General features: G+C 45.1%; 1 protein-coding gene across 2 annotated transcripts in view; it reads right to left on the minus strand.

The window, feature by feature from the left end:
• Positions 1–20,069, minus strand: part of ANO9 (anoctamin 9) — a 69,055-nt gene extending 48,986 nt beyond the window's left edge. Inside the window, exon 1 of one of the 2 annotated variants that reach the window (XM_066583075.1) lies at positions 19,723–20,069. In XM_066583075.1, the coding sequence (XP_066439172.1) occupies positions 19,723–19,728 (6 nt within the window). In that variant the 5' untranslated portion in view covers positions 19,729–20,069. The remainder of the gene's footprint in view (positions 1–19,722) is intronic. The other variant, XM_066583074.1, reaches the window with a different exon arrangement.
• Between the last annotated feature and the right edge of the window lie 817 nt (positions 20,070–20,886).

The following is a 20,886-nucleotide window of genomic DNA, read 5'->3' on the forward strand; positions in this document are numbered from 1 at the left end:
GCAGCACTCACTCACCCATTCATGAATTAATGAATGAGTGAGTGACAGCTGCCTCTGATTGGTGAGGCTGTGACCAATCAGAGGCAGCTCATTCAGTAGGCGGGGATTTTAAATCCCCACCTGCTGAATACTACAGAAAGCAGTTCAGGAGAACTGCCGGCCAGACGCGGCTGAACTCCGGCTGCAGCGGAAAGGTGAATATACATTTTTTTTCTATTTTTACACATTTTAGGATGATTTTCAGGTAAGGGCTTATATTTTTAAGCCCTTCCCAAAAATTAATCCTGCGCTCGCCGGCAGCCCATTGCTTTCAATAAAGCCGGCTGTATTGCCAGCTCCATTGAATTAAATGGGCTAACATTGTTCTTCTCTGCCACAGCTGTTACAGCTGTGGCAGAGGAGAACAATCTTTATGCTGACAGTGCGGGGAGGAGGGGGGGGGGTCTCACGCTTGCCACTATTGTGGCTTAATAGTGAGACCTCGGAGCCCGAAATGCAGCCCTGCATGTTGCTCCTCGCCTGCCCTATCCATTTCTGTGTTTTTTACATGACTTTGGTGATTTGCTAAGATTTTCACAAAGGAAAACCTTAGCGGAGCACCAGTCATATACAAAAATGCTCGAGTCGCCCATTGACTTCAATGGGGTTCGTTACTCGAAACGAACTCTCGAGCATCACTGAAAGTTCGACTCGAGTAACGAGCACTCGAGCATTTTGGTGCTCGCTCATCTCTAATAATGTCTAGTTGTCATTAGATAGGCAAAAGAGATGTGGATATCAAGACATAGTCAAGTCTTGAATATGTTTGGCTTGACGTTGAGAAAAAGGTATAACCTCTCACTTTACCGTGAATCTCCCTTCAACTGTCCGCTAGCCTGTGGTGAGATAGATTAGTTTCCCATTCTCTTCTTTGTAAGTTCGAAAATCTGTCTGGGTTGACACTTGATCTGTCTAGTCGCGCTGAAGGGAAAGTTAAAGTCACCTGCCCAGATTATGGGTAATGCATGAGTTTCCTAGAAATGAGTCGTAGTGCGGGCCACGGATTTTCCGAGGGGGCGTACATATTAACTATCGCTATTGGTTGATCGTGTAGCTTGCCCGATACAATACAGAATCTCCCTTCTTGATCATTCTCTATCTGCTCTACCTGGAGGGGGAATGAATTATGTTACAGTGTCAAGACACCTCTATGTTTTTTAGCAGCTGTGGACGCGTACCATCTAGTGTAGTTTCTATTAAAGTGTCTGGGGGCTGAGCTGTGGGGAAAATGGGTCTCTTGGACGCATATTATATCCGTTTTTTGTTTTCAGTATGTCAGGAAAGCCTTTTTTCTTTTACTCGGGGAGTTAAATCCCCTCACATTGTGCGAAGTTAGACATACTATTAGATGGCCTGACCTAGGCGTGCTTTAGTATTTTCTCTGGAAGCCCTCTGCCCTTCCGGTTGATGTCCTCCAATCAGACCTGTCGAGTGCCTGACGACCTGTGACCTTAATACAAAAACATTAACTTTTAAACATACAGATGATGCAACCATCCACCACCTAGTATAGGGGGGTGCCGCATCTGGAACTAACTGTTTGGAAATATTGGACCTAGGACCTTTGTGAACAAGAATGAAATCAGTGTTTTCTCTCAAGGAGCCAACCATCATTGAACTACTCGGGAACTATCAAACCACCATTGGACTAGCACCTAGCAACTGACAATGGCGTGATCAATTAATCTCGGTCGGCGTGGTGGCGTCCCCCGCAGACCAATCCATCGGGTTCGCCCCCACCCCAACCAAGCTCCACATTAATAGCATAACTTTTCCCCTATGGGCACTTTCTTCTTGTCTCCCAATCTTCCTCTCACCATCTCCAACTCGTCTAAACATGAGCAAAGGGGAAGAGAGGGAGAGAAACCAAAAACAGGAGCTGGACCATGCCTGGTCGACCACTATGCCGTATTGGGCTTGCTGTCACCAGAGCTCCGACTAGATGGACTGGGTCTGGTTTGCAGGGGGCATGGGGTGATCCAAGTTCGTCTAGGACATGGACATGACCTCCCGACCTCTTGGGGTCTCTCCACCCGGATCTGTGCCCTTTCTAGAGTCCCGTACGCCTCCTCCAGGGATTTCACAGAGTATGATCATCCATGTGTTGGAAGAGGAGTGTGAATGGGAATCCCCACTTGTATCTGATATTGGCTGAGCTCAAGGCTTGTGTAACTGGCCTAAAGGCTCTTCGCTTTGCCAGTGTAGAAGGAGCTATATCAGCATACAGTTGAACCACGGACGCCATGCCTGGTAGTGGGGATAGGTTCCTAGCTGCGGCCAGAAGTTGGTCTCTGACCTCGCTGTATTGCAACTTAAGAACAACATCTCTGGGGAGGCCTGGGTTTGGTGGTCGAGCCAGAGCCCTGTGGATTCAGTCAATTCTCAGTGAGGCCTGATCAATCTGAGGTAGTAGTGCGTAGAACAGGTTAATGGCAGTTTCTTTTAGGGCCGTGATGGTCTATGGAAAACCCCGGATCCTGATGTTGGAGCATCGAGACCTGTTCTCCAAATCTTCATATTTGGCCTCTAGCTGTTCAATTTTAGTTTCTAAGTCTGCCACATGACTGCGGTCCGCTTCTATAGTGTCTATAATGTCCTCAGTTTTTTTCTCCAGTTCCTCCGTCCTCTGACCCAGGTCTCAAATTTGGTCAAAGAAATCGCGTACAGCAGCAGATAATTCAGTATAAAAGATCTTCATCATCTGTACCAGCAGGAAGGATTGGTCCAGAGTAATGTGTCCAGCTTCAGTGGTTTCATCTCCACCCTCATGGTCTGAGTGGCTCTGGGAGGCCTTAGGGGAGGGAGGGTTGCAAAAATATTTAGTAGGGTGCCTTTGGATGGGGTCTTTGGAATTTTACCTTTGGTTTTAGTCATACTGCTTATGAAAATGCTGAACTCGGCAAAGGATTCTGATTTGTGTTGATCGTTATATTATCTTAAGACATAGTGCAAGTTTCTTCTGCTGAGCTTTTGTAATTCAATGTCCTGGGCTTAGCACTGAGATATCTTACTAAAGTAAGCGTTAGGGCGGACACCCACTAGCGTTTTTTTCCCCACTGCGCTGCAAGAGTAAAGGTAAAGTCTCGCAGCGCAGTGTGAGAAAAAAAACGGCATCACGCCGGGATATCGCCAGTCTTTTTAATGGGGCCAGCGGCAGCAGCGCTAGCCCCATTGAAAAGAGAATGCTGGGGACTTCTGCCACAGCTGTGGCAGGAGATTCCTTCATCCCTACGGGGACTGCAGGGATGAAGGAATCCTCTGCACAGCTGTCACAGCTGTGGCAGAAGTCCGCGGCATTCTATCCCATTGCTTTCAATGGAATCGGCACTGCTGCCGATCCCATTGAAAGCAATGGTTTCTGCCAAGCCCCACAGTAGGATTATCGGGGAAGGGCTTGAAATATAAGCCCTTCCCCGATAATCAGCATAAGTGTAAAAAAAAATAAAAATTTACTCACCTCTCCAGCGCTTAAACGCATCCTCCTACTGGCTCCCCTGCACTGCTATTAAGCTCTTTCAGCAGGCGGGGATTTAAAAATCCCTGCCTCCTGAAAGGGCTGTGCTGATTGGCTGAGGGCTCAGCCAATAGCAGCTAGTGCTTAGCTATTGGCTGAGCGCTCAGCCAATGACACATAGCCCTTAGCTATTCATTCATGCCTGCTGAAAGAGCTTAATAGCAGTGCAGGGGAGCCAGCTGGAGGACGTGCTGAGCGCCGGAGAGGTGAGTAATTTTTTTTTTTTACACTTATTGCTGATTATCAGGGAAGGGCTTATATTTCAAGCCCTTCCCCGATAATCATACAGTGGGGCTTGGCACAAAGCAGTGCTTTCAATGGGATCGGCAGCAGTGCCGATCCCATTGAAAGCAATAGGATAGAATGCGGCGGACTTCTGCTGTCACAGCTGTGGCAGAAGTCCGCTGCATTCTATCCTATTGCTTTCAATGGGGCTAGCGCTGCTGTCGCTAGCCCCATTGAAAGCACTAGCGATATGCCGGTTCTATACCGGCGTCTTTCTTGCGCTGCGAGGCGAGAGTTTTCTCGTGCTCTCGCAGTGCAAGAAAGAAAATATCGCCAGTGAGCGTCCACCCTTAGGAGGAGAGTCTGACTGTAGTAAAGCTGTCTGGTAACTGGTAACTTTACCAGTATTATGCTGTAAATGCTGATGGGCTTTGTATGCCTTCAATTATTTCAGTTCTGCTGCATAGCTGCTCTGCAGTCTGTTATTATATGATATACTGCTAGGTCTGGTAGCTGGTTGTCTCAGAGTGGATAGTGGCCCCCCTCTCTGGCTTCAGGAGCCTCCTGGGCAGCACTTCTGATGGAGGTTTTCTGCCCAATACCAGCTCCTTGTCTCTTCTGCCCCTCCGTATTAAAAGTGCCAGTCTCTGCCTTCCCGCTACCTGCGGGCCCCTTTGGGAGCCTCTCACCTCCCCTCCAGTGCTGTCTCCTCTTCCGCTGGCTCTCCACCTCCGGCAGCCGTGCCTTGTCCTCCGCTGCTTTCCTGCTGGGGCTCCCTGCCGCCGGTCACAAGCTCTGGCAACCGCAGTCCGCCGCACGGGATGCCTCCCTCACTTGCGGTCGGTCGGGCCCAGAACTCCAGCCTGGGGTTCACCTGGCGAGGTAGGCCGCGGTATGCAAAGTACTGCTAGAGACCTCCGCCTGGTCTCTTTTTGAAGGTCTCATTGTGGCGAAGTTAGCGGTGTGGTTTTCAGTTCTAGGAGTGGCCTCGGGTAGATGCAATCACCTCCAGAAGCGTCCTCCGCTCTGGAACTCCTGAAATGGCGCCCATTCCCGCTGCTAGCTAAGCCACGCCCCAAAAATTCCTGTTTTAAATGGATAAAATACCCAAATTTTTCTTAAAAAAACCACAAAGACACAAAGAATGAAAATATTTTGTTATGTATCTTACATTGCGAACGCCATAAAATAATTTAAAATAATACCAGAATTGCTATTTTTCTTATGTTCCCCTCACAAAAACGTAATGAAAAACAATCCAAAAGTCACATATACCTAAAAACTGGTACCATTAAAAACAACAACTCTTCCAGCAAAGAGAAAAAGACCTCATACAGCTCCATGCCAAGAAAACGTTATGGATCTTAGGATGTGGCGATGGAGATTAAATTGTTTTTCTTTCAAAATGTGTTTTTATTGTGCTAAAGTAGTAAAAAAAATTTGAAAAAAAATCTATATAAACTTGGCAGTAATCGTGCTGATCCAAATAAGAAACTTATGTTATTTTTACTGAATAGCGAACACTGTAAAAGCAAAATCCATAAACAACGACGACATTTCTGGACGTTTTGAACCAATCACAGCCAGCGCTTCCTGGAGGTGGGGAATTTAAACCCTTGACCAGGAAGAGCTTAGAGAAAACTACAAGCAAGTCTGCGGGGACCTGCAGAGAAGACGCAACGGAGCGAACAGTGTCTGTTACATGATGTATTTGTTTTCTTTAATTTCTTTTATGCAGCCAGGGCTTATTTTTGGGGTAGGGCTAATATTTCAAGCTCCACCCTCCGAAAATCCCAGCAAAGAAGTGCTACAAAGTCGTGCAACTTTGTAGCGACACAAAATCGTGATATTACCAGCAATATTGCTGCGATTTTCTTGCGGCGATATGGCGTCGTCCGTGTGAAGGAGCTCTTATGGATAAGGTCTTCAAAAGACTGTATAATAATGTTAAAAAAGGTTTCTCTAGATAGGCACTGCAGCTTGTTGGTTTCAGAAGAAGGCACAGACTCTTCATTTAAAAAGGTGGCAGAAATACCAAGTGGTTTAATCAATACTAAAACCACATGAACAAGCCAAAGGATAAATCGTAAATCGTGTAGCATTCATTTTAATTGCTCTTGCGGTTATGTTATTGATTAAACCATTTGGTGTTTCTGCCACTTTTGTTTTTCAATCAGAAGTCCGTACTTCAGCTCTGGAACAAGCAAAGAGCGACGCTCATCCAGAAGGGTTTTTTTTTTTTTACATTTTTATATTATAACTGGAAGTAACCTGTCAATCCATAGATTTCCTTCCTAGTATGCGCTATATGTCATAACTACTTAGTTGGGGGGGAGATGTCAATAGCTGCAGAATGTAGAATAGGAGTAGCGAAAAAAATCACAAGATCTAAAGTACTTTTTCAATTGGGGTTAGGCATTAACCCTTTCCAATCCACTGTCTGACCTCTGAAGACATTGTGATTTAAGGCTGTACAACTCCGATGTTGGAAGACGTCCGGCTATCGGAGCCTATCCAACATGTCACCCCATGCAGTACTGGCTTTAGCCAGCAGATAGCGCTGTTGTATAACGCCAGAAAAAGAGTAGGCCCCTAGGAAAACCAGGATGCAAATTAGATTGGAAAGGGTTAAAGACTATCGACAGCTTTGAAAAAATTTGCACTATTTGTCTTCTGCAGCGTATCACTATATATAGACGCTGCAGTCTAAAGGTCCTTTTACATAGGCCAGTTATCAGGCCTGAACATTCCTCCGAATGCTGGTTTTCCGACAATCGGACTGCGAAAGAGAAACCAATGATTAGCTGACAAAAACGCAAATGCCCTGTCAGTTGATCATCTCGCTTAGATGAGTGTAAAAATACTCACTGATTGGAGGTCCATCTCCTTCTGTGAATAGGGAGATGTACAGGCAGCCAATGGGGATGAAGACTTGTATTAGCGATCACTTGTCCTCGATTCTCAGCCCACGTAAAAAAAATGAAATGAACGCCAATTGACATGCATGTGTATCGGCACTGCGAAAAAACAGGTCTCTATTGTCACCTACGGACCCACCGCTAAGCCCTTATACTTAGGAGGCAACCATGAACGGCCACGAGTGATAGTCTATGATGATGTATCAGCACTCCTTACATCGGGCCCGCTGGAAAGGAGCATACATCTCTATAGGATATCCCTAAGAGTGTTGGACTGATGGAGTGCCTCTCTCCCCCCTCAGGCACTTTTTATCAGCTAATTTAACTTTATTGTGGTCATAAATTAGAAGACAAGAACTTGCAGAAGAGGAGAGAGCAGAGGAAAACTAAAAGGTACCTTTACATGGGACAACTTTCGAGGGCATCACAGCCGTCCGAACAACTATCGCTCATGCGCTTTCAGATACCCTGTTTCCTTGAAAATAAGACATACCCTGAAAATGAGACATAGCATGATTTTCCAGAATTTTTGAGGATGCAAAAGGATTTTTCAGGCTTTTTGAGGATGCTTGAAATGTAAGCCCTACTCCAAAATTAAGCCCTGCTAACAGTTAATTAAAAAAAGTAAATTTAAATAGTGTCCAGGCAGCTATACATGTAAAAAAGTTAAACCTTTTTGAACAAAAATTAATATAAGACACTGTCTTATTTTCGGTGAAACACGGTAGGAGCAATAGTCATTCAGTGAATGGAGGCGAAGCGCGCTCAAATTCTCTCTCGGCCGCCCGTCTCCACTGTCATTGAACAGGCCATCGTTCAAGGATTGTACAATTGTACAACTGTTGTGTACACTAAGTAAGTAGTCACTTTATTTCAGTAAGCTAAAATAAAGCGATTACTGAGCAATTTCTCACTTAGTGTCTTGTTGGTGGCTGTAGAATGGGCTACTATCACCGACTGCACTATCTATATACAGTGATATGTAGAAGCTGCAGAAACAGTGCAGTTTAAAAGGGGTTATTGAAGTTGTAGAAATTGGTAGCCTGTCCTCCTACTGACGTAGATGGAACAAGCTTGCAGTACTCAGAGTGGATGATATCTTCACTAGTCCCATTGAAATTGATGGAAGGGCAGCATGCATACGTAACCACCGCTCTATTCAGTCAGGGATGTCCAGGACTCCCATGCCTGTGACCTGTGGGGGTCTATCAGTTTGATCCCCACTGATCAGATAGTTTGTCCTTATTCTGTGGATAGATGGAAACTTTATTTTGTGGCACAGCCCCTTTAAAGGGTTTTTTCCAGCTAAGGACATTTATCACCTCCTAGAGATAACCGCTCCATCATAATGAAAACCCCATAAGCAAAAAAACATGCATGCAAAATTGGAGGAACAAGGAGGGATAGCATGGGTCTAGGGGTCATAGATATGTACTGTACAGATTAATTGTACCTCCATCTGCATGAGCCCACAGTTCAATATAATGAGGGCTAACCGAATATACAGATGTGATCACCGTGTCATCACTTTACATCCTGTTTTTTAAGTAACTTTTTCATAGGACTATGTGACATTGGTAATTTCGCAATGCTGTTCTGTAATTAAGAGTAATTAAGTGCAGTTGAAATACAAGAGAACTGTACACTGCATTATCAGAGGCGTGATTCAAGGACAAAGGAAAAGCATTATTGTATATGGCAGCAACGTGTCTGAACACGACTGATCTTGCAATCAGTGGAATAAAAGGGATAAATAGGAAGATGCAATAATCTGTGCCAATTGTACTGTCAGAATCAGCGGACGTACATCCATCGAGCCACAGACTGGTTTAACTTTGGACCAAATTCAGAAGCAACACCCAGGGTATCCCAGTCTTCACATTTTAACCCCACCAATAGGGATGTGGGCTTTGCTATAGAGTCCTCAGACCACTACTCTGGAAGTGGTTTCCGTCCTGTGACAGCTGATGCTACTATAAGACAAGGTGTCATACCTGAGAGTAAGAAAAGGAGCGTAGTCAGATAGTCCAGGTTAGGGCTTGCGGGACATTTGAGCATGAAGGTCAAGTCAAAGGTTGGATCACATAGAACAGGTTCAGGCTACAGGTGGCCAACTTAGAAGGCATATGCACACAAACCTTATAAAAATACAGTCCCTGAACCGTAGCACCACCTTTTCTAGTGCAGGAAAGCTCAGGAAGAGGGGGAATTATATAAATGCAGATATCTATGTCACAGGACCAGTCCTACAATACAGAGAGACAGAGGGAGAAAACGGTTACCTAGGTAAAGTGGTGGAAGCTACCACCACTGAGTGCAAAGCAGGTTGTGGAAAAGCCTCATCTATCCTTCAAGTGTAGTGATGCAACTGAGTGGTCCAGGCAGAAGGGAACATGCTACACTGCATGGACTGCCGTGAAATTGAAGGTCCGAGTGCTGCCAAGATCAATACTATGAGCCAAAAACGGACTGCCGAAAGTATTCTTGGAGGGCTGCCATTAATGCCTAATACTGAGAGCTTGTACCAAGCACGATATACTGAGGGAGAAAAGACTACATCGGCAGCTGAAAGTGTGTTACTAGACCATCAGCTTGGGAACTGCTCTCTTTCCTCAGATTCTACTATACACAAAATCCCTGCCCTGTTGGAATTTATGGGACTACCCGAAAGGGTTAATGCTACCATATGGTGTTAAATATGGCGTTATCTTTCAAGCAAGGCCTTGCATAGTTAGTTAATAGAGTGATGTAATGGTTATATGTTTACTACAGTTATGGCGCAGCAAGGCACTTGAAGAATAATGAAATTAAAGACTGATAGGGAGTAGCATTGCGTATTTCCAGTTATATGTGACAAGGTGATCATACTGGGGACACCAATAAACCAGACAAGGCTTCCATGCCTTTACCGAAGGGGTTCTGATGTTTGGTTCCGAGAGGTGTGGGTTAACCCTTTCCAGTCCAATTTGTATCCTGGTTTTCCTAGGGGGCTTACTCTTTTTCTGCCGTTATACAACGGCGCTATATGTTGGCTAAAGCCAGTACTGCATGAGGTGACGCGTTGAATGTGTTCCGACAGCAGAGAGGCTGGCAATATACAGTAAGAGAACCCCGACAGACATCTTCCAACATTGGATCTGTACAGCCTTAAATCATAATGTCTTCAGAGGTCAGACAGTGGATTGGAAAGGGTTAAATAATTAAACCGAAGTAAGTCGTGAAGAGCGCATATGTAAACTAAGGCTTATGTGCAAGTAAAATGCAATCAGGGATGTGTTAAGTCCTTGTGTGTGGTATATATGGTGTGTGTTGCTAACTAGTTTCCACACGGCATGGGCAGAAGGAGGCTGGATGCGGAATCCCAGCAGCTACCAGTCTGAGTATCTGAAACTATAGTTAGAGCGCTGCAAGTATATGGATCACAACTATCGAGAAGTGATTGCTAAATTGTAGCCAGATCGGGCATATATGGGAAGGCTGGAATTACCACATACCTTGCTGCTGCCAGGCATGTTGTACAGACCAATGCGTTATGCTGTACATTGTAAATAACTTTTTGGATTCTAGTAAATGCATAGTTGCCGTCACTACACTACTAATAAACATTGCATAATAACATTGCATTCATACCCTCCAACGGCGCGCTATATAACATACCGCATAGTGTACGCATATTTATATTTCAATAAACATGGTTTATTGCTGCAACGAATTGCCTCCGTGTATCAGCTGCTGCGCCACACATGCCATCCACCTGTTACTAGTATGCCATGCATGTTTACAATCAGATTACCGGTTTCCTTTTCTCTGCTGTCAGCACTTTGCAAAACCAGCTTTGAGCTGAATCATTTCAGGGTTAAATGGCCTAACCCCAAATGCTGGCGCTTCACATATGTATTCAATTGATATTTGTACCTGGTGATGTCCCCTATATCACATGGGTTCTATAGTTTATATAAAGTTTTCTGCATATTTCATAGCATGCATACAGTATATTCTGCAGGGACTGTTAGGTTTCTGGACTTTCTCTTGGCAGCGGTTCATCGCTTACAAAAGAGTAGACATGATTAAAAAATAAGAGCCATATATAATATGTGTCCTAGGAATGGGCAAGGCTTTATTTACAGTGCTAGATTGGCGTCTGTGATAAAGTGGTCATTCAGTGTACATTGGACAACTACTATTATATACAACATCTGGTTTCCTTATCTGTTCCTTGTTGCAAATCAATGATTAAACTTCAATATCCGCTGTGTGGTCACTATAGTGAGTTGGCTTCTGGCTGCCGAATCCAGAAGGAGAATGAATGAAAAGGTGGTGGTGGTGCGGGTGCACTGAGCTCTCCTTTCACTATGGGAGTAAGCCAAGAAAGTGTGCTCTACAGGTTCCTCAACTCCCATAGACATGAACGGGGAGAGTTGCATACATACCCGACCACCTCCATACAACCAGTGTCCACATCACCAGACAGTACATGTAAAGGTAGGTGCAGGTCCCACAGATGGGACTCACATCTATCAGACATTTATGACATATTCTGTGAACGTGCCATAAATGTTGTATTCTCTGTCTTAATACAGTGGAAAACCCCATTAGGCTAGGTGAGATATGATATGCACCCGAGAGGCTTGGACACAACGCATATTGGAGAGCGTACTGTCCGATTTATGCTGAGGCAGCACAATGACATGCATTGATACATGTCCATTGCTCATCTGTGAAACAGAGAAGAATAGGACATGCTACGAGTTTGTTCACGTGGACCTTGGTTCCATGTGTAAAAGTGTCAATGGGCATGTACTCAGTCATATAATGGAGCCATGTACTGTGTGTAGCTTATTACGGACAGTACACATCCCAAAATATGTTAGAGTGCCGGGGTCCTTAAATGCATCTTGTGTTCGATCTGCATTTTGCCATAGGCTGCAAATTTTTTGCAGAAAATTTTGAGACTGAAAATCAATTCCATAAATGGGAATGGCTTGTTTCTATAGCATGCACATGGATTGCTGCTAATGTAGGAGGGAATGGGCCAGCCAGGTGGGGTGATAGTACAGACAGCAAGCTATAGGGCAAGGGACCAGGGACAACTGTCTGATATGCTGGTTCTGTCCCCTGGGAGCACACAAGTAAGGGACATGCACAGAAGTGGTCAATGGACGCACTGGTGGGCACATGATGAACAATAATGATGCTGAAGCACAGTTCTACGCTTGCTAATGATTTACTAAAGTCAATAACAAGACAACGGTGTAGCAAACATGTTTTCCACACTTGCAACTTGGCAGAAGAGGCACAGGTAGCTTGCAGAGTAATGTTACCTGGATTAATAGCACTTGTCTGGACAATGGAGACAGGTTACTTGGAATCCCAGCTGTGTTCTAAACTCAGCGGTTCAAACAGTGTTCTTTCTTCGTTAGTGGCTTTTCCCTGGACCCCTCTGAGAGGAAACTGCATCCCCTTCTCTCTTTTACACAGCCCGTAAGCGAGGCAATGCAGGCGATTTGATTTGCAGGATGTCTGCATAGGCCTTAACACTGCGTCACGCCAGTCTTACTCTACCGCTAACTTTCACAACTGACCTTAGGACTCTCTCATTGGAACTCCAGAATGCCTGGGAGGGGCTCAGCCCACAGCGGGAACTCCCTCCCTCTGTCCCCAGCTATATTAAGGGCACAGTGTCACACAAATAAAAGGTCATATGTGTCACCAACCTGTGATATATGCAGCCCAGCGACAGACATAGAATTACAGAGTTGAAATGGACCTCTAGGGTCATCGGGTCCAATCCCCTGCTCAGTGCAGGATTCACTAAATCATCCCAGACAGATGTCTGCCCAGCCTTTGTTTGAACACTTCCATTGAAGGAGAACTCGCCACCTCCCGTGGCAACCTGTTCCACTCATTGATCACCTCACTGTCTAATATCTAATCTGTGTCTCCTCTCTTTCAGTTTCATCCCATTTCTTCTAGTCTTTCCTTGTCCAAATGAGAATAGGGCTGTTCCCTCTGCACTGTGACAGCCCTTCAGATATTTGTAGACCACTATTAAGTCTCCTCTCAGCCTTCTTTTTCGCAAGCTAAACATTCCCAGATCCTTTAACCGTTCCTCATAGGACATGATTTGCAGACCGCTCACCATCTTGGTAATTCTTCTCTGAACTTGCTCAAGTTTGTCTATGTTTTTTTTAAAATTGGGGTGCCCAGAACTGCACACAGTATTTCAGATGAGGTCTGACTAATGAAGAGTAGAGGAGGATAATTACCTCATGTGATCTAGACTCTATGCTTCTCTTATTACACCCCAGAATTGTTTTTTTTGCAGCTGCATCACACTGTTGACTCATGTTCAGTCTGTGATCTATTAGTATACCCAAGTCTTTTTCACATGTGGTGCTGCTGCTTAGCTCAATTCCTCCTATTCTGTATGAGCTTTTTTCCCATTTTTCCTGTTATTCTGTTAGTTGACACTGACTGTTCAAGCCTGTCTACATCTTTTTGAATCCTCTTGCTCTTCTCTAGTGTTAGCTATCCCTCCTAGCTTTCTGTTACCAGCAAATGTGATCAGTTTCCCCTCAATTCCCTCATCTAGATCATTTATAAAAATGTTGAACACTACTGGGCCCAGGACTGAGCTTTGTGGTGCCCCACTTTAGACATTCTTCCACTTGGATGTGCAGTCATTTATGACCACTCTTTGAATACGACCACTCAGCCAGTTGTGAATTGGCTGGTCATTAACACTTTATCATCTTTATTTACATGTAAATGGGCCTCCACAAGCTGTCTGCAGAGCTCAGTGTGTGCTTAATCACATGCACAGCTGTGCATTCAGCTGTATTGTTCTCATTGGGGATGCCGGCAGATTACAAATTGCTTTATCTCCAATAGCTGAACGATGGATTTTAAGTTCACCTTAATATCATCGTTCAAACAGAAAGTGCCTTATGCCCGCGTTTATATGTAACGATTATCACTCAAATTCGGTTGTTAGAACGATTATAATTGTTACATGTAAATGGGCCTTTAGATAATATAATAATCTTTATTTGTATAGGGCCAACTTATTCCGCAGCGCTTTCAGGCATGGATAAATGCAAAACAATACAACAAATACAATGTGAGGTACATTGGGTTAGACACAAATGGGTTGGGGGTGGTACAGGAGGTGCAGGGGGTGGGGAACACAGGCAATAGGAAACTTCATGTGCAGATCAATTATTAGAAGGCAAACGGGGTGGGGCACCAGAAGAAGGGGCGAGGGTCTAGGTCGGGAGATTTGGTATGCTTCCCTGAGGAGTTGCGTTTTTAAGGCACGTCTGAAATTTCGTGCATCGGGAATTGCCCGGATGCCTTGGGGTAGAGCGTTCCAGAGGATGGGTGCTGCTCTGGTGATGTCCTGTAGGCGAGCATGTGAGGTTCGTATTACAGGGGTGCTTAGTCTGAGTGTGTTAGCCGATCGGAGTGAGCGGGCTGGGTGGTGTACTGACAGTAGGGAGGCGATGTATGGTGGCGCAGCGCCATGCAGAGCTTTGTGAGTGAGGTAGAGGAGTTTAAACTTAGTTTTGCATTGGATGGGCTGCCAATGCAGCGACTGGCCTAATGCAGAGGCATCTGAGTAACGACTGGATAGAAAAATGAATCTAGCTGCTGCATTTAGTATGGATTGGAGTGGAGCAAGTCTAGTGCGGGGGAGGCCGATGAGTAGCGAGTTGCAGTAGTCAAGCCGGGAGTGGATGAGGGCAACCACGAGCGTCTTTAGCGTGTCCGTGGTTAGGAACGGACGTATTTTAGCAATATTTCTGAGGTGCATGTGGCATGTTTGGGCCAGAGATTGGATATGGGGGGCAAAGGAGAGGTCAGAGTCCAGTGTGACCCCAAGGCATCGGGCATGCTGTCTGGGGGTTATGATGGTGTCAGACACTGGAATGGATATGTTGAGGGGAGGTGGAAAGACAAGGAGGTCAGTTTTAGAGAGGTTTAGTTTGAGAAAAAGGGAGGACATAGTGTTGGAGACAGCGGACTTTAGATTCTAGGGTTTGTGGATTGTGGGAACAAGGGTATCTCATATGACTTGGTAACTTCATTATTGTGGGACAAAGAATATGCTTTTCTGTCCCAAAAGGGCAGATGGCATCAAAAGCCCCTTGTTCAGGTAAGAATTAGCATATCAATGAATTTGATTGAGCTTCACTTGTAACAGGATGCATACTAGTACTTAATTCACTCAGCTTTGCCAGGCATGAGAACAGCCAATACCAGGGTACAGTAGCTGACACACAAAGACGGATGAATCTCCAGGTGTCATACTTCATGAACAAATTCAGTGTAAATGCGCTCATGTAAGGCCGCCCTAAGGCTCCGTTCACATGGGGTAGTTCGGCTGCAATAAAAACTGCACCAAAAAGTGCATTGGTGAAACCATGTGTAGTAAAATGTGGCAAAAAACGCATGCAATTTTGCAAATGCACTTTTTGGTGTGGCCTTCATTGCAACCGAACTGCCCCGTGTGAATGGAGCTAAAGGTGGTTTCCTGACGTACATCTACGATGGAAGGCTCAGCCAAATGCCACTGTATGTTCATGAATACCATCGTGATGATGTAAAGTAACCTGTCTGTTGGCCTCCGCTGGGTGAACGGAGCACTACGGACATGTTTGGGTTATATGCTGGGAGCGTTCATGGAGTAAATGGCTCTGACGAGATCGGAACAGAGGGAAAGCAATATGTGGCTACAGCTCAGTAAGTAACAGGAAACCATTAGGAGGATTTAGGCCGGCTTCATATGAGCAGATGCGTATTTGCGTGCGCATGAGTGCCACATTTTTGCGGAACAAATATTGTTTTTTTTGCATGTGCATTGGCGAATTTTACTGTACTTTTTGTGCGTGCAAAAAAAATATTCCTCGATTCTTCCATCCGTTTAACTGGCTTATTAGTCTTATGAGTTCAAGGCGTGTTCTCTTTCCTGCGCAATTACACAGCGTTTCACGCATCGCTTAGCATATTGTCCACACATTTGCGCATCTCCATTGACTTCTATCGCGACTATTGGTACGACCAAAATGCAGAGGAAAAATACGCACATGTGAATGAACCCATAGAAATCAATAGTTCCTATGCACCGCATGTTATGTGCACAAATTTTGCATGTGCAAACACGCCCGTGTGCGGCCAGCCTTAAGGGCCATTTACACGGGACGATTATTGTTCAAATTCCCATGCTCCCGCGGGAAAGTGAGCGGTATTCGTCCTGTGTAAATGCATGCAGAGACTGAGCGGTAGTTGTTCAGTCATTCACTGAACACTGTTACACTGACATGTCATTCAGTGTAAACAGCAGTCTTTCACTCCCGGTATGCTCCGCCTCCATGCCAAAGCGTTTTCAGTGATGCTAGCAATACTCGCTCCTGTGCTTGGACGCACTGTCAGGCTTCGTTTGCACGATACTCGTCCCGGGTAAATGGCTTGAAGTGACCAGAAATGGTTAAATACAATCAGCTGTTTTTTTCCCCAGCATTGGACACCAGGTAAGGCCCCATGTCTACAGGCGGGTCGGATTCTTTGCAGGCAATCCAGCCCATGCCTGTGGCCAGTGACCCATGCTTACCTGTATTTTCCTGGCAGCAGTATCACAGATCTCTCCACTTCTGGGTTCGCTGCCCTGCACATCGTCCTCACGTCTCGCTGTCGGACATGCACAGTCTGTTTTTGTTTTAAATCTTCTGCTTTTCCACGGGATCCGTGGCCCAAATGCAGTGTCGCGGATCGGACAGCTTCCATTGACATCAAATGGAAGCCGTCAGTGCGGGATCCACACAAAAATGGAGCATGCTACAATTTGTTTTCCGGAACAAAAGGTCCGCAAAACAAATCCACATGCTTAAATTAATTTGTGGACACCCATGCTTCTCTATGGACAGCTTGATTTGTGGATGTGAGGCCTTACCCCCCTCCCCGTTTTTCCTGCTTCCACTGAAGTCTATGGGAGTTTCCTGCATATTCTGGCAAAAGATATGCAGGAAACGATACGAAAAAAATAGCAAATAAGTGACTGAACTCAGCGAACGAAATGTCATGCTGCTGAAAAATATACACCTTGCCGTATTTTTGACCAAAACACACTGGCGGCTCCATAGACTCCTATGGGAGTCCATGGGAGCTGTCAGAAAAGGGAGTGGGAGGGAGTTTAGCAGCAGCTAGCACTGCTAAACACTGACAAGTGCCTCTAGTGAGGCATTTAAAAGTGATCACTAGACGTCTCCGGATTAAAGGACACACAATCACCTTGGATGACTCCAGAGTTTTACTACCACAGTCCTGGACATCCGACGTTTAGTGCCACATGTGCAGTAATTACTGACTTTACTCTCCATGTTTTATGGGTGTGTATATTACTGGCCAGCTGGTATCGTGCCGTGCACATCACAGCCATGAATAATACATACGTGAGAAAGCTCCTCACATGCCCGCTCACTTGGTCACTTCACAGTTAAGCAAGCTACAAGCAGTTGGCAGATTTATTGCAGTTGCTCAAAAGTATTATTTCTTCATCAATGGAACAATGGAAAAAGTTGAACCAAGTAATCCTGCAGATATGATACCTTGGAATGTCTAACAAAAAGAGATTGCGTTACAGAATCTTAAAGGGGTTTTCCAGTGAAATACTATTGATGAGCTATCAGGAAGGTCAACAATAGTTTATCAGCTAGGGTCCGCCACTCGGGACCCTGACCGATCAGCTGAGTGGCCTCTGTGCTGACCTCCGTGTAGTGGCCGTCGCTTGTAACTGCAGGCAAGGCTCTCATTGAGTTTGGCCACTACACATTTTATATATATATATATATATAAAAAATAAAATTACACGCACATACACAAATATATAAACATACACATATAAAAGGACAAACATAGTGCTAAAACAACAACAGCACATGAGGAGGGGAGAGAAGTCCTTAAGGCCCATGGCCGGGTTGGATTCCGCCTGCGAAATATCGCAGCGGAATCAGACCCGGCACCCCCCAGAGACGCTATATTCACCTGTCCACATCCGCTGTGAGTGCTTGGGCCGACACGCAGGCGTAAGCAGCGGATAATACGGATTCTCGCGTTACTTCTACAGCGCTCACTGCTGAAGTATCATGGGACGGACGGCTTCCATTGACTGCAATAGAAGCTGTCTATGCGATTTTCCGTACAGAATAGAACATGCCGCGATTCTCACCCGTGAGCTGAAAGTCACAGTTGATTTCCGCTCGTGGGCAAGGGAGAATCGTTGAACATTGCATGCCTATGGACGGACATAGCTGGGGAATTCGCGGTCAGACACCCGTGCGTATTCAGCCTAATTAGCCCTCAGATAAGAATGTTTGTTGGGAGCCTGGCACCCTCTCTCTTATCCAGATCTCTCAGATAATATAGGCTGCCTTAAAACCCTCATCGTTGGCTATGTTTACACAGAACGATTATTGCTCAAACACGCGAAAACGAGTGATAATCATTCCGTGTAAAGGTAGCTAACGATAAATGGTTTCCTTTCGCTCAGACTTCATTTTAGGGCTCCTTCAGTTGGACGTAAAATATACCCGCGCAATACATAGTCAATAGAACCCATTGATGTCAACAATTTTTTTGAGTGAATTTCGTTTGTGTGCAGAAAAATAGGACCTGTGTGATTTTCCTGCATATTAGGGCACCAAAAAAGTTTATAGGAGGTGCGCAAGTGTACGCGCAATAAGCAAGGACGTGTGCAATACACCTTGCTAAACTCTGGGGATAAGAACACATTTGGACTTCAATAGACTAAATAGATGTTCAAATCAGGGCGGGGTGTAGAGAACATATATACACGTTCTGTACAAAAAAATGTACAGTACTATACCAGACACACACACAAATCAACCTCTTTCACTGCGAAAATACATTGCGCTGAAACGTGCATATTTGCGCATACACTAGTCTGAAGCTGCCTTTATGCAGGCACAAAAATCATTGTTGGCTCATTCGATAATCGTTCAGTTTAAACAGCGCTCTTTCAGTCTCCTGTACGGCGAACGTGAACGACTGAACGATTTCTCATTTGATCGAGCCAACAATGTATCTGCCTGTATAAATAGGCTGCCCAAACGAACAAACAAAGTCTGACGTCATTGGCTCGTTCAAATGATACATCGTTTGGTGTAAACAGGCCCTAAATATTTGGCAGATAACCTATAAAGGTACATGCGCGTTTTTTCCGTCCGACTTTTGTACAAAAAAAAACACGGATGGAAATAGGGCCCATCCATTTGAATGGGTATATGCACATGAACTTTTTTTCACTCGGGTTGAGGGCCTCTTCAGACAACAGCATTTGCGTGCGTTTTTGTGCGCGTAAGATATACATGTGCAGAGAATGTGCATGCAAAAAAAAATAAAAATAGGACCAGTTGTTTTTTTTTTCAGTGTATTGCGCATCAAAGGCCCCATAGAAGTTTATGGGAGGAGCGCGTGTAAAACAGAACACATGCAGATCTCATTAGGCTAAATAGCCTTTTAAATCAGGGTGGGGGGGTTTTGCGCACACATATGAACAGGCCCTGAGTGCGCAAAAAGTACAGTACTATGTGCCGATACACACGCAAAGCTACCTCATTCACTGCGTAAATGCACAGAGGTGTGCACAGCCGCGTACGTGAAACCGCCTTGTAGTCCGAATTAAGAAAAAAAAAAAATCACAGCGTGTCTTATTCTTGTCCGACTCTCTGATAAGAATAGTACATGTTAATGCGTGGTTCCTCCACATCGACGAAATATCTGTGTGCTGTCCGATGCGAGTTACATCAGAGAAACTTGGGTGCAACTTCTGATCCGGAAAGACATTTATTACTCCTTTCTATATTCCTTCATCACAAGATTTTGCCCCGAAACAAACAATTAAGATTGCGCCGTGTGAACAATCCCCTATTCTAAGCAGAATTGATTAGAATAAGTGGCGACTACACTTCTACAATTCAACCTGGGGAAGGAACAGAGGTCAGTTCTTACCAGCATCTTGCAGTGTCCTCTGCACCTTGAGCTCCTTCAGGAAATTCCCGTCCCCTCCTGAGAATGAGAATGCAGTCCGGCTGGCACCAAACTACGTGTGTGAATTGTCAGGCTGCTCTTACATGTCTGTTCTGTCCAGGCTCTATAAGTTACCAAGTAGCTTCAAGATTTGTCACCATCTTGACGCCATTTTCTTGTCCATAAGAAAGCGAAGCCTTCGGTTTGCACCAGGGCTCTGTGTTCATTGATAGGTCAAGTATGGGTCTGGTTCTTGGAGAGTCCAGTCCTTCAGGTGAGTCTAGTGGAAGAACTATGTCCCTGACTTCCGTGATCCTTCTCTCCCCTCCCTACGTGCCTGAGGCTGTAGGTGGAGGAGACATACTGTAGGTGTCTGAAGCAGGTGAAACGCATAAGGGCCACTCCCAGAATCTCAGGACAGGGTTATGGATCCCCTCCTTCCTCTGCTGCAGCACTTGTCAGGCCAGACATTGTACATACATAGTAGGGGAATTAGTTTCCAGGACGTTTTTTTTTTTTATCATTGTCGTTAATGCAAATTCTTGTCGGACAGAATAATCAATCACCAAAAAGTCAGACCACTTACTGCAAAATGCAATTACACAATGGTGACATCTAACGTGACTATCGTTTTAATTGCTAGGACGTATTGCATCACTGCTGAATATTCAGTAGAACCGCTTAAGTAGGACCAGCTGTAAGTTAGCAAGGTACTAAAGTTTACGTTCTTAAAGGGGTATTCACATCTCAGCTTTTTATGGCTGAAATGGGAAAATACAACGCTCCGTTCTGGCAGAAAGGGCTGAGCGCTACGACAGATTCAGGCCTTATTCACACGAGCAGTGGCGTAAATATAGGGGATGCAGTTGCACCTGGGCCCAGGAGCCTTAAGGGCCCATAAAGCCACTCTTTTCCAAAAAACAGTCAAAATCTGTACTATTGGTGTAGATTTTGACTGGAAATACTATGTGGCGCTCCCCCTTAATGCCTCTGAAGACTTCCCGCTGTCAGAGCTCTCCGGTTTCTGGTTCTCAGCGGCCTCACCTGACTAGCGGTGCTGTACCTGACCAGGCCGCGGAGAACTGGAAGCCGGGAAGCGCTGACAGCGGGAAGCCTTTGAAGGAGGTGAGTCGCCTAAGTAGCAAT

This window comes from Eleutherodactylus coqui, chromosome 11, assembly GCF_035609145.1.
Source record: "Eleutherodactylus coqui strain aEleCoq1 chromosome 11, aEleCoq1.hap1, whole genome shotgun sequence".
NCBI classification, from domain to species: Eukaryota; Metazoa; Chordata; class Amphibia; order Anura; family Eleutherodactylidae; genus Eleutherodactylus; species Eleutherodactylus coqui.